The 20,749-nt window shown below is 40.9% G+C and overlaps 1 protein-coding gene across 8 annotated transcripts in view; it reads left to right on the top strand.

The window, feature by feature from the left end:
- The window catches only part of LOC129726381 (phospholipid-transporting ATPase ID), a 106,783-nt gene extending 87,161 nt beyond the window's left edge, over positions 1 to 19,622 (top strand). For 7 of the 8 annotated variants that reach the window (XM_055683007.1, XM_055683006.1, XM_055683003.1 and 4 more), the window contains 12 exons: positions 5,326 to 5,449; positions 5,508 to 5,681; positions 5,749 to 6,025; positions 6,092 to 6,244; positions 6,314 to 6,497; positions 7,335 to 7,624; positions 7,681 to 7,904; positions 7,963 to 8,188; positions 8,254 to 8,357; positions 16,805 to 17,053; positions 17,113 to 17,232; positions 17,294 to 19,622. In XM_055683007.1, the coding sequence (XP_055538982.1) occupies positions 5,326 to 5,449; positions 5,508 to 5,681; positions 5,749 to 6,025; positions 6,092 to 6,244; positions 6,314 to 6,497; positions 7,335 to 7,624; positions 7,681 to 7,904; positions 7,963 to 8,188; positions 8,254 to 8,357; positions 16,805 to 17,053; positions 17,113 to 17,232; positions 17,294 to 17,638 (2,470 nt within the window). In that variant the 3' untranslated portion in view covers positions 17,639 to 19,622. The remainder of the gene's footprint in view (positions 1 to 5,325; positions 5,450 to 5,507; positions 5,682 to 5,748; positions 6,026 to 6,091; positions 6,245 to 6,313; positions 6,498 to 7,334; positions 7,625 to 7,680; positions 7,905 to 7,962; positions 8,189 to 8,253; positions 8,358 to 16,804; positions 17,054 to 17,112; positions 17,233 to 17,293) is intronic. The other variant, XM_055683002.1, reaches the window with a different exon arrangement.
- Positions 19,623 to 20,749: the final 1,127 nt, after the last annotated feature.

Here is a 20,749-nt window from a genome sequence, read left to right as displayed (position 1 = left end):
AAATCATAAAATCCATCATGAAATTGCCGAACTGCCTAATCTGGGTATTTCGATGGCGAAGATGGCGACAGTTTCCGATCAACAGCCTAAGTGACAAATATCATCCAATACGATTTGGGGAAGCGGTATGATACCATGAGGCCAGAAATCATATTCAGACGACAATTTAAATTTCTAGTCAGTAGCTTCCGGTTTCTACCAGTCTAAAAGGGACAAACATTACCCAATGCTCAGAGACCAGGAATCAACTTCATACTTCATTTTGAAATCCGAATTTGCGACACCTGTTTTCTTTAAACAAGTCGTGTAACCTTTGGAAGAAGAGATTTTCAATATTTTTACAATTTAACACATAATGGATAAATAAAAGTCCGATTACACTGGTCAACACAAATGTTGCCCCGAAGGTCAAACTAAGAAAAAATGAAAAATTATAGCTTTTCCTGTGAATTTTTTACATCCTAGGGCAACTATTATAAGCTTTAGAGCAGCATTTTTTCGATTTTGTCAACTTGACATAAAGCAACTAAACCTTAAATTTAAACCTAAATTAATCCACCTAGCGGTCAGACCCAGCCTTTCTCATTCAAACTTTTATTTGTAAAAAAAGATTTACATGAACGCTTCAATCCAATAAATGTATATTCACTCTTTAGGTTCTGAAATATTGATGTTGTAATCTATACATATCACGATTTTTGTGTGATGTGTGTTGGAAGATACTGTTGTAGTGTAGTTAACCTAAAGCAATTTTACACCAATGCACCATATTTTGACGAGAACTTGTTTGTTTTGTTTTTGCCCTGAGGACGAGGAAATATATCCTTGAAACGTCGGCTTTGACATAATAAAACGTGTTTTAAAGAAACCCGTGACCGAAATTGCCATCATTGAACCCATATGTACATAATGGTTTGAAACCCGACTCCCTCTTCTATAAGGGAGGGATCCCATGAAAATGAAACACAAATTTCGCACAGCTCAAGAACCAATCACGAAAATACAACCAAATTTGGTATGTGAATGTTTTCAGAGGTAACAAATATGTCCATAATGGTTTGACGCCCCTCCCTCTTCTGGAAGTACATGTTTTTGCACAAATTTCTGCACATCTCGCGAACAAATCAACTAAATGGAACCATATTTGGCAGGTGAATGTTTTGCGTGATAACAAATAAGTTCCATAATCGACCTCAGGCAACATTTTGGATTGTAAGATGGCAACTTTCGGTTTCTGGGAAACAGCCAAAAATGGCCGAAACCTACCCAATATAATAATATCCGGATCAAGAATGATACACAGTAGCTAAAATCGACCACAGATACCATTTTGAATTCTAAGATGGCGACTTCCGGTTTCTGAAAAACAGCTGTAAATGACCAAATACCACCCAATATAAGTGTTCCCTTAACCAGTATGACGTTAAAAATCCAGAAATTGTCTCCAAATGCCATTATGAAATCCAAAATGGACTTCCGGTTTCGGAAAAACACCGGCAAATGACCAAATACCACCCAATATGGGTATTTCCGGAACCGTAATGATGCACTGGAGCCACAAATCGACATTAGACAGCATTTTAAATTGTAAGATGGCAATATCCGGTTTCTGGAAAACAGCCTGAAATGCACAATTCCCATTAAATATGAGTAACTCCGGAACCAGAAAGAAGCACAGAAGCTAAAAATTGATCACAGACACAATCTTGAATTTTACGATGATGACTTCCGGTATCTGGCAAACAGCCGGAAATGACCTAATACCATTCAATATGAATGTTTTCGGAACCAGAATTACGCCCAGATGACAAAAAGTGACCAAATACCATCCAATATGGGTTTATTCGGAACCAGAATGTTGCAAGAAGCTAAAAATTGACCTCAGACACCATTATGAATTGTAGGATGGTAACATCTGGTTTCTAGAAAACAGCCAAAAATGGCTGATTTTCGTCTAACATGAGTATCTCCGGATCTAGAATGATACACAGCAGTTGAAATCGACCACAAACCCTATTTTAGATTCTCGGTTGGCGACTTCCGGTTCCTGGACAACAGCGGAAAATGATCGAATAACACTCAATAAAAGTGTTTCTTCAACCAGAATGACAATCAGAGGCCAGAAATTATCTTAAATAACATTTTGAAATCCAAGATGGCGACTTCCGGTTTGTGAAAAACAGCCTAAAATAACCAAATACCATCCAATATGAGTATCTCTGGAACCAGAATGATGCAATGAGCTAACAATTGACCTCAGGCATCACGTGAATTGCTAAATGGCAACTTCTAGGAAACAGCCGAAAATGACCGAATAATACTCAATATGGATATTTCCGTAAACGAGATGATGCATAGAAACCAAACATTGACCCTGGATACCATTTTGAATTTAAAGACGACCACTTTTAGTTTGTGGAAAACAACCAAAATAACTAAATATCTCCCAATATGGGTATTTCCGGTGTCAGATTGATGCCAGAAAATCTGCTGAGAATCACCGTATACCACCCAATATGAATAAATTTAGTATTAAGGCTATGTACAGAAGCCAAAAGTTAAAGATGTTGTCATTTCGATAAAACCAAACATTTCAAACTATTTGTTACTTGACTTTGATCATATCCTATGGCCGATTCGCCGTGCATTTGCAGACTTTAAACACATCGCAAGGAATCAATGAATTTGGAAAGTTCAAATAGTACGATACCACATTAAAATTATGTTGAGGCCACATATATCGATCAAAGCAGGTGTAGTTTTAGATAGTCTTTGAATTTCTTTTCTTTCCAAAAATTTTGAGTCACATATCAAATTGTTATGAAGTTTGTTATTTGTACGTTTGAGAGATGACTCATTCGTATAACACTAGTTATGTTCAAATAAGTCATGTAATCTTTGAGATAATAGACTTTCGTTGTTTTATTAACAATTTAATACATAACGGTTGCTTAAGTTCGATTATAATCAAATGAAATGGGAACGTGTAGGGCAGCCAAACTTTGGAACCACGTGTTCAATCATAATTCATCAGTTAACCCTTAACTAGCCCGCTCATCTGATTATAATATTGATCAAATCGGTTGTGTAGGTTCTGAGATAATGAAGTTTCGTGATTTTCATATTTCGGTACATTACAGACGAAATTACTCTCCGATTGCAGTAAAATTCAAAAGAGTGTTATGAGACAGCTAGACCTTTTGTTTGACACTAATTTTGTGGAAATCGGGTCAGCCATCACTCAAGTTCAGGAAATATATCCTCGAGTTCAAGTAGTCTTCGGAATATGTTCCTTTTCATAGCTGGATTTCACATTTTTAAACATAACAGGCAAAGTAATAGTCCGACTGCAAAACAAATCAATAGGGTCTTATGGGGCAACTAGATTTTCCATTTGACACTGATTTTATTAAAATCGGTTCAGCCATCTCTGAGAAACATGAGTGAGATTGAGTGGTCTTCAAAACACTTTTTTTCATAACTTTTGAACCACAAGTTCAATCTTCATAAAATTCAAAAGTTAAGGGTATTTCAAATAGCCCGTTCATTTGAAATCAATTTTGTTCAAATCAGTTGTGTAGTTTTCGAGATAATGATGTTTCATAATTTTTACATTTTGATACATAACCTCTAAACTAAAAATCCGATAAGAATGAAATTCAATAGGGTCTTATGAGACAACAAGACCTTTCATTTGCAATTAATTTCATGAAAATCGGTCCAGCCATCTCTGAGAAAAGTGAGTGAGAATAAAAATCTGCACATACACACACACACACACACACACACACACACACACACACACACACACACACACACACACATACAGAAAATGCTCAGCTCGTCGAGCTGAGTCGAGTGATATATGCCATTCGACCCTTTGGAGCACTTCTATACTTTCGGTTTCGCAAGTGATTGCTAAACCTTTCTAGGAGAAAGGCAAAACTAAGATTGTTGAAATCAGTCATGCCACCTTTGGCAAAACGAGTAAATCTGATAAAGTGTTCTGAACACGTTTCTTTTCATAACCTTCAAACTACATGTTCAATCATCATAAAATTCGTTATTTAGAGGTTTTCAAGACAGCCCGTTCATTTGATACCTATTTTGTTCAAATCGGTTGTGTAGTTTCTGAGATAAAGGAGTTTCATAACTTTTTCATTTTGATACATAACAGACAAAGTTACAGTTCGATTATAATAAAATTCAATAGGGTTCTATCAAGCAACTAGACCTTTCTATTGCAACTTATTTTGTGAAAATCGATCCAGTCATCTCTGAGAAAAGTGAGTGAGTTCAAACAGTCTTTGAAACTTGTTTCTTTGCATAACTTTTGAACCATATGTTCGATCAGAATTATTTCACAAATGGTTCAAAAAACAAGCCCGTAATTTCTGAGATATTGATGTTTTGTGATTTTCACATTTTGATACATAACCTCGAAACTAAAAATCCGATTACAATAAAATTCAATAGGGTCTTATGGGGCAACTAGACCTTTCATTTGCAATTAGTTTCATGAAAATCGGTCCAGCCATCTCAGAGAAACTCGAGTGAGATTGGGAGCCCGTTACATACATACATACACACACACACACACATACACACACACACACACACACATACAGAAAGTGCTCAGCTCGTCGAACTAAGTCGATTGATATACGAGATTCGACCCTTTGGAGCACTTTTATACCTTTTGTTTTTTCAGTGATTGATGAGAAAGGCAAAAAATAAAAAAAAAATTTAACTCTTTTTTTTAAATTAAAATTTAATGTTTATTTTTAATTTTTTTTTTGTCAAAACAAAATTTTTTTTTGTACAGTGTATATTTTTTTTATGATGCATTTTCGATTCGCTACAACTCATTCTCAGACAGTTTTTCTATACAACCAACGGTTTCTGGGCTACAATGCTTCGAATAAAACCTATGCCAAAAGGCATACGCCCTTTTAGAATGTAACTCATGGGTGTAAAAAATCTCTCCACCTGTGAAAAATGCTCAGTTTTCTAAGCCAAATACGTGTGCAAAGTTTCATTCAAATCAAAAATGGTCGATTAAATTTTCGCGTATTTCCAGGCGATTTGAAATGATTTTGCTCTCTTGATTTTTTGAAATGATATTTGATAACAAAAATGCAATGTAACGAACAGAAAAAATAAAGATCACCGTGATTTGCTCCCTAATCGCCCAGTCTCACCTGCATAGTCTTTCGTGGTCTTTTGATGAACGCCCCCTCTTTTAATGTGGTCTAGGAACGCTTTAAGTTTAGTCTTAAGAAATCTTGCACATCACTAAGATACAAATTATTCTTCTATTTACAGATTAGAGTATCAAGCACAAAGTCCAGACGAATCGGCACTCGTTTCGGCTGCCAGAAATTTTGGTTTCGTATTTCGATCCAGAGCACCTAATAGTATAACAATCGAAGTGATGGGAAAAACAGAGGTATGAATAGTAGCATAAGTTTTCAACTGATAATCCATATTTTTATTTTTATTCACAGGAGTATGAACTGTTGAGTATTCTAGATTTTAATAACGTTAGAAAGCGAATGTCGGTCATATTACGGCGAAACAATAACATAATATTGTATTGTAAGGGAGCCGACAGTGTGATATACGATAGGTTAGGAAACAATCAGCAAAACCTGAAAGCGAGAACGCAGGAGCATTTAAACGTAAGTAGCATCCTCTATCTATCATTAGCACCTGCAATTAAACTTCACTCCTTCGATGCGAACGCAGAAATTTGCCGGCGAGGGACTTCGCACTCTGGTGCTGGCCGAACGACGACTGACAAAGGAGTTCTTCGATTCCTGGCTCCTGCGGCAACGGGAGGCCGCCCTGTCACTGGACGGCCGAGAGGACAAGTTGGGTGCAATCTACGACGAAATCGAATGCGAAATGCAACTGATCGGGGTGACGGCCATTGAGGACAAGCTGCAGGACGGCGTACCGCAGACGATCGCGAATCTGCAAATGGCCGGCATCAAAATCTGGGTTTTGACGGGGGACAAGCAGGGTTTGTTTTTTGGAATTCTAGTACAGAGCTGGTTCACTAACAGTCTTCATTTTTTTTTTTTTTTAGAAACTGCCATTAACATTGGCTACTCCTGCCAACTGCTTACGGATGATATGGTAGACGTGTTTGTAATCGACGGACTAACGAAGGCGGAAGTCGAGCAGCAGCTGCGAAAATACATGGAGTCACTCCGCATCGTAAACACCTATCATCCAACTTGTGAGTATTTCCAAGATGTTTTTTTCACTTCTCGAAGAGGAAAATATCTTACAATTCGCATCTTTTCAGCGCTGCCAAAGCCTTCACTCAACCAAAGCAGCGGTGCCACGGCCAACGGGGGCAACAGCGGCAGTTCCGGACCGATGATCGAAATCCAGAACTCGTCGCCACCGTCGGTGTCGGTGGTAACTTTTAGGTGGGATAATAGACATAAATATACAAGTATAGGAGGAAGCGAGGAGGCGTCCGACAGGTACAGGATAAAAGTTCGATTTCCCCCTCTTGGCGACTGAATTTTCTTCCAATTGCTGGCGGGTGCCTACCCGCTCGACCCGGAATCTTCCGGACTCTAAGACCATTATCGCTACCGTCCTGGTTGTCACTAGATTTGGTTACGGGAAATTAAAATCACTTTCCTCTTTTCTGTACTCTACTTTTTATTCTAGTTTGGGTATTTATACATAGATACGTGACTTACAATTTTATCCCTCTAAATTTGGTTTTTTTGTGTTTCAACAAAATATGGGAAATTCTTCTACAGTGAATAGTGCTAGTTTGCTATGGAAATTTATAGTTGAAGCAATTAACGTCGATTGTTTTGGTTATATATTTATTGTTTTATCTCTATCAATTTGGTTTACATTGTTTTAACACAAGTTAGGAAATTCTTTTATAATGAATAGCATTTTATAAAAAAAGTCCAACTTGCATTTCAGTAACTGTTAGGAATTACTTCTTAGGTGCTTAATTCCTTCATCAGTTTATTTTTATTTTGTGCATTGTACCTAATCTTTGACGTAAGTAGTTTCGAGCTAGATTTAAATGATTCCAACGTAGTTTGCGGAGCATTTCCAAACAAAAAACATTCGCTAGCTCAGTCGTGATTGCATAGCAAGTGGCTCCAAATGAATTGATTGGACTCGCCAATCCCTTCCTCATATACCCGTAAGTTGTACCGTTAAATGTTTTTGAATTTTGTGTTCTCTTTCGGTGTACTGAAACTCTACTTGTTTTTTTAAAATCAGTCCTTTATGTTAGTAACGACCCCATTTAGAACATGCAATAATCTATCCAAATTTTTCCCCCCTAGCGTTAACTGTAGCAACTACTCGGACACGGTGGGGAAGCCCGATACGTCACTGACCGAGCTGGAAGAGGGTTCCGGCGTTGCGCTAGTCATCAATGGCCACTCGCTGGAGCACTGTCTGACCAGCGAGCTGGAATCGAAGTTCCTAGAGATTGCCTCGCACTGCAGGGCCGTCATTTGCTGTCGTGTGACCCCACTACAGAAAGCCATGGTGGTCGAACTGATCAAGCGGGCGAAAAATGCCGTCACCCTCGCCATCGGCGATGGGGCCAATGATGTTTCGATGATCAAAGGTAGGTTGTGTGGATAAATTCTGGATAAATTATAAGTGTGGATTTTTCTCTTACAGCGGCTCACATAGGAGTCGGTATTTCCGGCCAGGAAGGAATGCAAGCCGTGCTTGCCAGCGATTACTCGATAGCTCAGTTCAAGTTCCTGGAAAGATTGCTGCTGGTGCACGGGAGGTGGTCCTACTATCGGATGTGCAAATTTCTGCGCTATTTTTTCTACAAAAACTTTGCCTTTACGTTGTGCCATTTTTGGTATGCATTTTTCTGTGGCTTCAGCGCTCAAGTAAGTTGTTTTCTGAGCTTTTTAGGATTGTTTTTTTTTAAATACTGATATTTCACAGACCGTGTTCGATCCGATGTTCATATCCGTATACAACCTGTTTTACACGTCGTTGCCGGTGCTGGCGTTAGGAATTTTCGAACAGGACGTGTCGGATAAAAACAGCGTAGAATATCCGAAACTATACACACCGGGGATCACCAATGCCTTATTCAACACGACCGAGTTCATCCGCAGTGTACTGCATGGGATCTTTAGCTCATTGATACTGTTTTTGATACCGTACGGTAAGCGAGCTCTGACAACGACTTTTCATTCTAGGACGAGTAATAAGAATTACTATTACTTTCAGGCACCTATAAGGATGGCATTTCGCCCGATGGTTATGTACTTAATGACCACATGCTTCTTGGATCCGTTGTAGCTACGATCTTGATTCTGGACAACACTGCCCAGGTTAGTAAGAATCACTTTTAGACGAAGCCGTGTGTAAGATTTTCTAATCCCCTCCATTAGATAATATTACTCAAATGATTTTAGGTTGGTTGACATTGCACTCGATTCCAACCAGATTTGACTCGTTTTAAAAAGTCTAAAATTCTACCAGAATCACTTTGTCAAATTTCTAAGGACTCAGTAAGCCCTTTCCAAGCAACGAAACTTTTTGATTGAACAGTTTTGGCTTGTCCGAATGTGTCCGTGGTATTCTAATTTGACTCTGCCATGGACATTTTCCACGTCTTTATTTCTGTCCTCAGAGCACACTCCGGGACTCTACAAATTGGTTCCAGATAAATAAAATTTGACCCTGAAGCTTCTCTTGCTAGACTGTCGCTTTTTTCATTTCTTTTAATGCCATGAAGGCCATACACCCGTATAAATTTGCTACGTTTCTACTAGTGAAATGTCTCAATTAAAGAATGCATTCCCATACTAGTTTCGATTTACGAGTAAAAGATTTATGCGCATTGAGAGCTACTTGACTATCCGTAAAGTTTTATTCAACTCTAGTTTGAGCCTTTTTGTCACAAAAACTCAAAAAATTGGTCGCAGTGACGAAAACACCCAATTCAGTAAAAAAAGCCTTTTGAAGAGTTCGTCTACTACTAAGGACCACAATAAGGGTGAAAGTGTTTCTCCTTGAGGACAGCCCTTTATCCATCTTTTAGTTAGTTGCACACCTCCAAGGTCATCAGAAGTTTGTCGATTTTTTAGCGTCGCCTCTATCGATTAGGTAATATACAGTTGAATCCCTCTTAAACGACATTTTTCATAACGACAAATCTCGCTATAGCGACATTCTGAAAGGCCCCTCAGTTTTATACTAAAATTCTTCGTTTACTTGCGACATTTCGCTATTGTGACCTTCCTCTATAACGGCATACCAAAACTCATACTTGTCATCCCCTTATTGCGACAATAGAAATCTCTCTATAACGACATTGCTAAATCTATAACGACATTCTTAACGGTACCTTCTGCTCCACATACACAAAAATTTCTCGTATTATTGCGACATTTCGCTATAACGACAGTCCCTTGCGATGTCGCTATAAAGGAATTCGACCTCCCTTCCAATGCGGACCGCATTGAGCTATTGGATGCATTATCGAACACTTCTTCAATATCAAGAAAAGCAACGAAAGGAATTTCCTAGGCTCGAAGCGTTTTTTATCGCTCTGCGCTATGAATAATTTGATCAGGGGAATTATCACTTATTTTCCCTGCTGGAATAATGCTGAGAAAACTTCATCTTTTCCAGCAGATTTGAAAAGCTGAGAAGAAAGCGTGGCCTGATGAAAAATTTCACAAACTTTAGGATGTGCATTGAATAACCACACTCGTCTTGTCTCATCTAAATCCTGTGCCTCACCAGCTACAGACTTCATTGTTTCAGAGAAATCGGCAGTGGAACTGCCATTCTCTTTTTCAAGACTTGGCAGTTTGAATGATTTGATGTTTTTTTAGAGAACTTTATTCATTCTTGTCCTTTTTGGAGTGTTGTTGATCTCTTCACAGATCCATCTACAATCCTTTCGTTTGACACGTCTTATCTATCTGTCGTATTGAGAGCCTTCTTCTATTGGTCCCAATCGGAATTTTTTCCTTAATTCTGCTAATTTTGTGTTCCACTGAGGAACGTCTCTATTGGATATTCTTTGTTGATCAGGACAACCGGCTTGAAATTATGAGATCATTTTGTTCATACCCACATCAAAGGTCCTTTCTAGTTCTGTACAAGTTTTAATTGGTGTACCATAAAGGTACCATAAGTCAATCGTTCTGTATACCAACTAACTGAAAACTATATCGGTTCTACTTGAAAAACGATAGTCTTGTTCTTGAAGTAGAACCGATATAGTTTTCAATTAGTTTTTTTTAGTGGGACACTCTTCCCCTCTGTCTTTCCTCGATCGGTTGATCCTTGACCTTGATCGCAACAGTAGAGACAAACTTGTTCTATTATTTACTAAAACTGCTATCCTAGTTTAAGACTGACAGTCGTCATAAAGAAATTAAAAATTGAATGAAGTCCATCCCTATACCGTTCCATCATTTACCAAAGGCTATTGAATTAAACCTGCGTCAATATTATATTTGGAAAATCTTCTACTGAATACGGCTAACTCACTCTTGGCGGGATGAAAATTTATCTGAACCAATTTAATTGGACTTATTGATTGTTGGTGTATGGTTTTCTAAATTTTATTTTCAATGTTGACGGTTCTCCTGAAACTACTTGGACTGGGCGTTTGTTTTTGATAAGCATCTGCCCACACCTGTGATTCGGCGAAAACTTCATCTATTCCTGCTTACGTAACAAAATAAGAGTGATTCTCATTCTAGTTTTCAAGTAAAGAAAAGATCATTCTACTGTCGAACTTGGCGCTCCAGGGAAAGAAGGCTTCCCTCAAGACTTTGTAAAATTTATTGTTTTGACAATCACAGAAAAAGTTATAGATAAAAAAATCATTTTAAGTAATAGTGTTCCACAAAAACTCTATATTGCCGTGTCAAACGTACAGATAGGACAACGCAGTATTCAGCAATTGTTTTTCTTTTAAACTTTCACAAACAATTTCACGATCAATTTTTCACAGTCAAATATAAAATGATCACAATTTTTTGAATTTAGACCTCTGTGCACTGTGGGATTTTCAAACAAATCTTTTCACCAATTGCTAATGTCTTGAAATATAATACTTGAAATGTGTAGAAACTATTTTGGAAGTTACTTCATAAAATGGTGGTTGAAAAACGTGCTTTACAACAAGTATTACGTTTTTGTACTTTACGACCTTCCAAAGGGCATTACTCAAAACTGTATCGTTCGATGATTTTGAAATTTTGACCAGAGATTCTGGACGTCATAACAAATCGAATGGTATACTCAGATTCATTGGTACATTTTTTTATAATAACGGTTTGTGGGAGCACCTGGTGGCTGCTAAACGGCTGGGCAGTGCGTACCAGCAGTACACCCGTACTAGTTGGCATAAAATAGACCCCAGTGTGGTCCAAAGCATAATGCCCAGCAACTCTTAACCCTACCTCCACGTGGTACAGACTGGGATACAAGCAACCAAGGAAAGATCGGTGAACCGGTGGGAACTTGGACGTATGCTGACAGAAAATGGGGAGCTGCTCTCCTAGTAGGGCAGCTTGTCCGAGCGTCTGTTCCCCATGTAAGAAGCGGCTCAAACAGCGTCTGATCCGGATCGGACGGCTGAATTATGAAATGCGGCGTATCGCCAGCTACACCCAACACGGCAGCCCCATCGCGAGACTAGGCATCCGCAGCCCTAGTAAGGCAGCATGCCGAAACATTAAAATGCTACGAAAAATCAAGAACTGAATACGGACCGGAACAATTGGCAACGACCTAGGCGACGAAATAAGGACGACGATCGGAAGCTCGGTACATGGAACTGTAGATCGCTGAACGTTCCGGGTGGCGACCGGATTCTGCTGGATCAGCTAGAACCCCGATACTTCGACATCGTTGCGTTCCAGGAGCTTTGCCGGAAAGGAGAGAAGGTACGAAGAATTTGTGGCCGCAACCAATGCGCTGAGTACCGGCTTTATAGTGCTAGGCAGAATGCAGAGTCGTGTGATTAAGTGGCAGGCGATCAGCGACAGGTTGTGTTTGTTGAGAATAAAAGGCCGGTTCTACAACTACACTATCCTCAATGTGCACTGCCCTCACGAAGGAAGACCCGATGTAGAGAAACAAGAATTCTACACACAGCTCGAGAAACCCTACGATAGCTGCTCGCGTAGAGACATCAAGATCGTCATCGGGGACATGAACGCGCAGACCGGTAGGAAAGAAATGTACAAGCCGGTGATCGGCCCGCATAGCCTGCACACCGTGACGAACGACAACAGCCGGCGATGCGTCAACTTCGCAGCTTCCCAAAGACTGGCAGTCCGAAGTACCTTCTTTCCTCATAAGAACATCCACGAAATCACCTGGAGATCACCTGACCAACGTACAGCAAATCAAATTGACCATGTTCTCATCGACGGCCGGTTCTTCTCAGACATTACAAACGTACGTACTAGGGATAGTGATGAATCGCGATTTCTCGTAAGCCGCGAATCCCGCGAAATTCAGCATTGGCCGCAAAATTTACAAAACCCCGCGAAATGCCGCGAAAGTTATGAAAAATAGCAGCATACTATGTCAATCACGACGCATTTCGATTTAAAACCAACGAAATTAATGAAAACCAGCAACACGGATAAAGCTAAAGATTAATGGGCACCTCAATGGCAACGCGTCGTCTTTTTGTCAGCCTGGGTTGAATTGTCTTCGGACGGTACGGTTACTAGTTCCACTTCGAGCAATAATTTTGGCGATTGCAGGTCACCGCATTATAGAATTTCAAAGTGTGCAGCCTTAAAATCGAAGTTGTAAGCTGAACCAGCGAGCATTTTTTTTAAATACTCGACAGTGAGATTGGTATTATGAATTGGTAGTTATTCAAATCGCTGACATTTTGTTGTACTTTTACAGCTTGCAGAAAAATACTTAGCGATTTCCTGAAACTCGGTGTATACGGAACGCAACGCAAGCCAGTAAAACCTAATTAATACGGACCTGCCGACACTAAAATATGACTATACGTAATTTGACACAGTTTGTACTTTTTGCTAGGAGGTTGCCGCGAAATAACCGAAAATTTTTAAAATGTTCTATTTTGCCACCCGCGCATTTTTATTTTTTTTTGCCGCGAATTACCACTGTCTCTAGTACGTACCTATCACGGTGCAGATATTGGCTCGGACCACTACCTAGTTGCGGTATCATTGTGCTGAAAACTGTCGACCGTATACCACGCGCGACACCGCCGAACCCCGCGGCTCAACATTAAGCAGCACCGGAACTCCCAGACTGCGGAGAAATACGCGCAACAGCTTGAAGCGGTACTACCCACACCGCGGCGGAGGGGCTGGGCGCATTGCCTCTTGTAGACGGCTGATGCAGCCTTCACACAGCTATCGGGGAGACCGGAACGGCAACACTAAGAGTGGAAGCACCGAGTGGCAGAAACGACTGGTATGACGGGGAGTGCGAGGCAGCGGTGAATGAGAAGAACCGGACCTGGGCGATATACCTGGGCAGGTCAACGAGAAAGAACAAGGCCAATTACAAACGGGCACGGAACGACATGACCACGATTCTCAGACGAAAGAAGCGCCAGCAAGAGGATCGTGAGCATGAGGAGCTGGAGCAGCTGTACCGTGCCAGTGAAACGCGGAAGTTCTATGAGAAGGCAAACCAGTCCGGCAGAGGCTATTCTCACGGATGCCAGCGAGGTGGTCGACAGGTGGAAGGAGTACTTCGATGGACACTTGGATGGCGAAACAGTAAACAGAAGCGGAGCAGGAACTGACCTAGGAGCACCAGCAGCGGATGACCAAGTACCAGCCCCCGATATTCATGAAGTTGGTTGGGAGATCCGGAAGCTGAAACAACAAAGCCGCAGGCAAAGACGAACTGCCGAGCGAGCTCTTGAAACATGGAAGAGATGCGCTAACTAGAGCGCTGCACTGGGTAATTTTCAGGATCTGGAAGAAGGAAAACTGCCAGACGAGTGGATGGAGGGAGTCGTCTGTCCCATCTACAAGAAGGGCGACAAGCTGGAGTGCCGCAACTACCGTGGTATCTCGCTTCGACCCCGTGCCACCACGGACCAGATCTTCTCAATCCGGCAGATCTTACAGAAATGTCGCTGGTACAACGTGCCCACACATCACATCTTCTTTGACTTCACGGCGGCCTATGATACAGTCGATCGAGAACAGCTATGGCAGATCATGCACGACTACGGATTTCCGGATAAACTGACTCGATTGATCAGAGCCACCATGGCGCAAGTGATGTGCTACGTGCGTGTTTCGGGGATACTCTCGAGTCCCTTTGAATCACGCAGAGGGTTGAGACAAGGTGCTGGACTTTCCTGTTTGCTGTTTAACATCGCCCTCGAGCGTGTGATCCGGAGGGCGGGCATCGACTCGAGGGGCACAATTTTCACAAGGTCTGTTCAGTTTCTGGGCTTCACGGATGACTTCGACATCATATCACGTAATTTTGCGACGGTGGAGGAAACTTACACCCGACTGAAAGCCGAAGCTGGACGGATCGGCTGCGGATAAATGCGTCGATCCAGAGACGCATCCAGGCAGGAAAACGTGCCTACTTTTCACTTCGCAAGACACTTAGATCGAATCGAGTGTGACGACGCACGAAGTTGACGCTGTACAAAACCCTGATAAGACCGGTAGTCCTCTGCGGGATCGAGACAACAACGCTTCTCGCGGAGGACCTTAGCGCTCTTGGAGTTTTCGGAAGGACTGCGGACTATCTACGGTGGAGTACAGACGGACGACGGGAAATGGCGACGGCGCATGAACCACGAACTGCACGCGCTGCTTGGAGAGAATCCCATTGCACACCTGGCGAAAGTCGATAGGTTGCGGTGGGCCGGTCGCGTCGTAAGGATGCCAGACGACAACCCTGTGAAATCACTTCTCTTCAGCAACCCTACCGGCACCAGAAATAGAGGGGCGCAGCGTGCACGATGGCTCGATCAGATCGAAGGAGACTTGCGGGTGATGAGACGCCTGGGGAACTGACGAAACACAGCCCAAAACCGAGCAACATGGCGACAAATTCTTGATACAGCACGAGACACCATGGCTCTCGTCTGATTGGTAAGGTAAGTAAGAAGCACCGCGAAAATAATACCGAGTATATAGAACATTAATGGTTATACGCTAATATCTTAAAGTGGTAGTCAAATCATGTCTTATATTGAGTAAACAAGTCTCAGCAATCGATTGGTAGGTGTCTGATCTACGTAAAAAGTCAGCAATATGACGATTTTGCCCCAATTCCCGTACAATACTAGAATAGGTTTATTTCGACGTTAAATTAACTTATTTGAGATCTGTTTAATGTAATATCAAGAGTGCAAGCGATACTCAAAGATACAATAACAATTTGTCTTCACTTGTTTCTCCTCCTTTTGCGGATGGAGTCTCATTCTCGGCCAGGACCTGTCAGATGGTCTCGATGCTGGCCAGTTGTCGGGTCTCAGCTCGGGAGAGAATGTTAGTCTCAGTATAATCGTAGCGCTAGCCCCGCAATTATCCTGTACACTAAACAGCTGGCTGCGAAGTCTGCGTATAAAAGCAGAAGGTTAAGTTCCGAGTCGGAATGTCGCTTATTCTTTTGTCAAGTTTCTAGATTCACTCTTCTAACTTTGGAGCCGTTCTTAATCCACGTGGTCATAAAGAGGAGGACGGAGGGGTTTGTCAAAAGACCACGAAAGACCACGCACGGTGGTGGGGGGTTAAAGAAATGACCACGTGGTCTTTTTTCCTGACTTATAATTTATTGTTGCCACCAAGTCAAGAATGAAGCTTTTGCATTTTAGGAATATAGATATACTGAAAGTTTAATAATAAAAATATAAAAACATGAACAGCGATTCTTCGACTTTTTTCGATCACTGGTAATGGCCGTCTTTTTCAAGTCGTTTAGTTAAATGTTTTTTCTCGTACGAATTCTGCATCCTCAGCAAAATATAGCCAACCTCGATAGAAATCGAATTTATTTTTTTTTTATCTACCGTAGTGCATCAATTCCGAACACTTATGCCATGATGTAACTTCTTGCACTTAAAAATCTACGAAAAATGAATTTTCTCGTCGATCTTGAAGGTTTAACATGTTGGTTTTTTAGTTGTGTTGCAAAAAGAGCTATTTGTATAGATTCAAACATGTTTAATTTATGAAATCAACGAGAATTCAGAACTCGGCTTTGATTCAAATTCCGAGCACTTCGACGTAATCACTAAGAGGTAGATAGGCGAACTGTCTCAACACTGACTATCGCTTTTTTCAACGTCTGATAATTCCCTGAAAGTGGTCCTACATTAAAGAGCTATATGTACGTCACTGGGTAAAGGACATTCCGAGGAACGAAATGGTATATAGTATTCATACTTTTGATTACTCAAGCTATAGCAATGTGATTTTCATTCGGAGTATTCGAAATTTGAGATTGTTCGAAGTTCGAGTCAAAACGGTATTAGGTATGATAAAGTGAAAATTATTTTAATTCTATACCCATTTATACCCAAGATGATACACCTATTTTCAAATTATGACAACCACTGAACAATCACTGTGTGGCGTAACATAATGGCATTATTAACGTCATATTAACGTGCGAAAACATCAAACTTACTCAGTGTTGACAACTATGTGATAAATTCTACGAATGAGGTCGAATACCACAAACACACCACACCTCCCCCCTTCTTTATGCGCATGGTTATGGTTTATAGCATTTCGTTTTACAGTACTAAACGTGATTTACTATTTTACAGATCGCATTGGACACATCGTACTGGACCGTGTTCAATCACATCATGATCTGGGGAAGTCTGCTGTGGTACCTATTCCTGGATTATTTTTACAACTACGTAATCGGCGGTCCGTACGTAGGATCACTGACGCAAGCCATGAAGGAGGCAACCTTTTGGTTTACCACAGTGTTAACGGTCATCGTACTTATGGTTCCAGTGTTGGCCTCGCGCTTCTACTTCGTCGATGTGTTCCCTAGCCTCTCGGATAAGGTAAAAGTTTCAATCGCAAACAAAAATATAGCATATTGATAATAAATTTATCTGCACAGATCCGTGTCAAACAGCGACAGGCGCTGCTGCGATCCAGACAAAGCAACGATGTCCTTCGTACTCCCTCGGCCAGACGTGCGAGACGATCGCTCCGATCTGGTTACGCGTTTGCGCATCAGGTTTGTTATTTCGTTCTCAGTTTCTCCGCATGGCAAATCATAACCAGTTCGAACTTTTCAGGAGGGCTTCGGTCGGCTTATCACATCCGGTAAGATTATGCGTAAGTTACCGCAGGACTTTGCCTTCCCACTGGGGCTGGGCAGCAAGAAGCAACAGCAACAGCAATCGATTGCAGCCCTCAACGAAGGGGTCGTGACTAGTAAAACGAATCAAACGCTTGGATCCAACAATGCCAATAACAACACTAGCAGTAACAATAACAACACGAACAACGCAAACAGTACCGCAGTTATCAGTGGCAATGGAACGCTCAACGGCAGCCAGGTTACCAATCTGCCCGGAAGCTCCAACAGTGATTACAGCCCTCGGGCACCCTACCAGGATTTGGATACAATTAATCTGTAGTCGTTCTCACGAACCCTAAGCATACCTGTGTATTTGTAGAACCGTATGTGATTTTTGACTAAAGTTACCTGCTTGAGTTAGGACAAGATCTTAGTTGATTATTATAGGATTGGTAGAGAAACAGTGCAGTTCCTGAATTGAATCAATTCTGGAAGCAATCATCCAATAGAAACACCGTTGAATATTTTCTTGAATACGTTTGATTTTTGATGTGCAGGAAACTGGGTGTATTTGGTCGAATTTTCCGAAGTAACAGACGGTCACTAGTCAGGCTCAAGGATTGGTATGCGATCGGGAAATGGAGCGTGCACGGGCTGCTTAGGGGTATGGCTAAAATGGCAGAAATATTTTTTCGGGCTCAATCAGTGATGAGCATCAGTAACTAAATATTCAACGTCGGTTATCGCTAAAATTGTTTTTCAATATTTCAAAATCGGTCTTTATAACGATTAAGGAGAAATTCCAGCGTCGCTCGAAACTGAACACAGTTACACCAAAAACCTACGAAAAGTATGTAAAATGTCGCAAAACGATGTTCATGCTTGAGGGCTTCGCAGTAATTTAAAGTGTTTTTGAGGTCAAATTTTTAGCGATGCCAACGCTTCGTTAGTCGGTGAAATTAGCGTCGCTTATTAGGGATTCACACTAGTTTGATTAGCTTCATCCCAAACAGACCTGCCCTCTTATACAAAATCCGATCTTGCAGCCAAAAACCAATCAATGAACCTACAGAAAAAGAGAGAGATTGCATTTGGAACAACCCTTCCGTAACACAACGTAAAACACGGACCACAAAGTCCATAAGCTCGTACCACTGTTGTCACGTCATATCGCTTCATTGAGAGAATTTAACATATATGTATAGTAGTTATATCCTTGTATCGATAGTATATTGTTAAAGCAACACACAATTTTAAACAAAAAGTGACTTAATTTCAAAGCTACACACTCAAAATAAAACAGAATGTTTATTTTTGAAAAATTCTTCAATCCGAATGATATTGACAACGCGCCCGCGTATTTGTGTGTAACAGCCAAGACAAGGAAAAAAAACAAACAAACTAAGCAAGCATACTGATAGCATACATACATTTATACCAACACTATGTTAACCTAGCGACTAAGTAAAACTTTGCCTTCATTCTCTGCGAGTCTCTCTGAACCAAAAAAAGCGAACGGAAAACAAACTAACTAACATGAAAAAGTAACAATAATAGTTTACAATAAATTATATTCTCTTACTGTAGTGCATAGCAAGCGGAATACTACCATCCAGAGCACTTCATCGATCGACGCACACCGATTAAAGTAGATTAAAGCAAGACAAAAAAACATCGCTCAACGATGTCCTAATCTCCATTATTCGGTTCGTAACTAACTTTTTGTCATATTTAGTCGAAACTTATTGATGTCTGATCTGGAAATCAGCAAATCTTATACTAAATGGTATATACTATGGCTAGGATACGCAGAAAGGATATTAAGAAGCGAAACAATTAGGCTAGCATGTTTTTAGCGAAAGTGGTATTTTTCTCAACTGGATAGTTGAAGCTTTAAAGCGAGAATTTAGAGTGGGTCGAGTCGGAGCAAACCAAGTTGCCTTTTTGATTTAATCAACCGTGTTGATGATTTTCCTATTTTAGTTACCGGTTTAGGATAATTACACCGGCTAGGCTTGGAGCTGTTATCGAATTGAATGCGTTTATTATTACGAGGAAACAAAGTCTAGTGATAAATGATAAGTATTGTTTAACGTGTTAAGTTTAACCATTCAGCAAGTGGAACGTAAGCCCGGACAGCCGGGGGTCCATTCGTTCAGGCCGAGACCATGAAACAATCATACACTTAAAACCAAGCTTTAGGTGAACTGAACAGAAAACCGAATCTAATTTTGCATTCCTGTCAGACGTAAATGAAATAGAGGCAAACCCGATGGTCCTTGGTTTGATTGAATAAACATTTGAAATTGAGCGTTGCCAAAATATGTCTACTTCTACTGAATTAAAAAAAAAATTATCCGAATCACAGAAAAAGTAAAGAACTATCAACGTTTAGAACTGTACATGTTCGACCACTATCCACCATCTTCTACTGTCGGTACTACCTGCTGCTGCTGCTACGAGCACCAAATCAAAAATAAACGGCGCAGACAGCTTTCTTTTTCTACCTTTCACTTACACCACTCGCCGGCTGCCAATCGCTGCCACCATTTGTTCAGCATGTTGTTGCTACGGAATACGTCTCCACATCACTCGATCTTGGGAGAGCTTCCAATCGCCCTTAACATTTGCCGGTCGGGCATCCTCATCCGCACTACACATCCAACGAGTACGAGGTCTACCACGGAGTCGCCGACCTTTATCGGGCACTCTGCTACCGTATTTCTCACGTAATTTTGAAGAGCAAATTATTCTGAGTGAATTTGGCACACCTCGAGGTTCATGCGCCTGCGCCACATCCTTCAGTTCTCCGCAATGTATTGAACGCAGGATCCTACGATCTCCTCGCAACTGCTTGCCGGTCGACCTCCTTCATCGACCAACACTCGTGGCCGTAGAGTACCATCGGGAGGATCAGCATTCTATACGGTGCAAAATACTTGAGAACATGTATGCTGCGAGCAGGGCCGGCGTTTCATGTGGGTAGTATGGGTAGTAGTACCCACTCGAAAAATATCCATGTGGGTACTTACCCACACGGAACTATCGGACAAAACCAAAAAAAAATACTGTTGCGAGCGACAGATTTTTTGATGGCTATCGTTGAGCAAAAGTTTATAAATCTACAGACTTATGTACAGTTGTAACGTTACTCAGAGAAAAGGTTTTTTTTTTTAATTGTTTCATTTACGATAGAGTTCTAAAGTTTTGTTTTCTCGTTAAAATTTCCCATGACAAATTTGAGCTTAATCGAACTTTGGGAATTAGAGCCTCAAAGCGGTCAAAGTTACAGTTTTTTGATCGATGAAAGAAATGTTTGAGCTGGGAGTGTCTCTTGTGTGTTCTGGTGTAGCTCGAGTCTCTCAGCGCAAAAGTTTCCATGTCCCTGAAATTTAAATTTTGTTTTTAAAACAAATTTTTATGAAACAACATCAGTTCTCGACATTTCATG

Source organism: Wyeomyia smithii, chromosome 3 (genome assembly GCF_029784165.1).
Source record: "Wyeomyia smithii strain HCP4-BCI-WySm-NY-G18 chromosome 3, ASM2978416v1, whole genome shotgun sequence".
NCBI classification, from domain to species: Eukaryota; Metazoa; Arthropoda; class Insecta; order Diptera; family Culicidae; genus Wyeomyia; species Wyeomyia smithii.
This window is presented reverse-complemented; position numbering and strand designations above follow the sequence as displayed.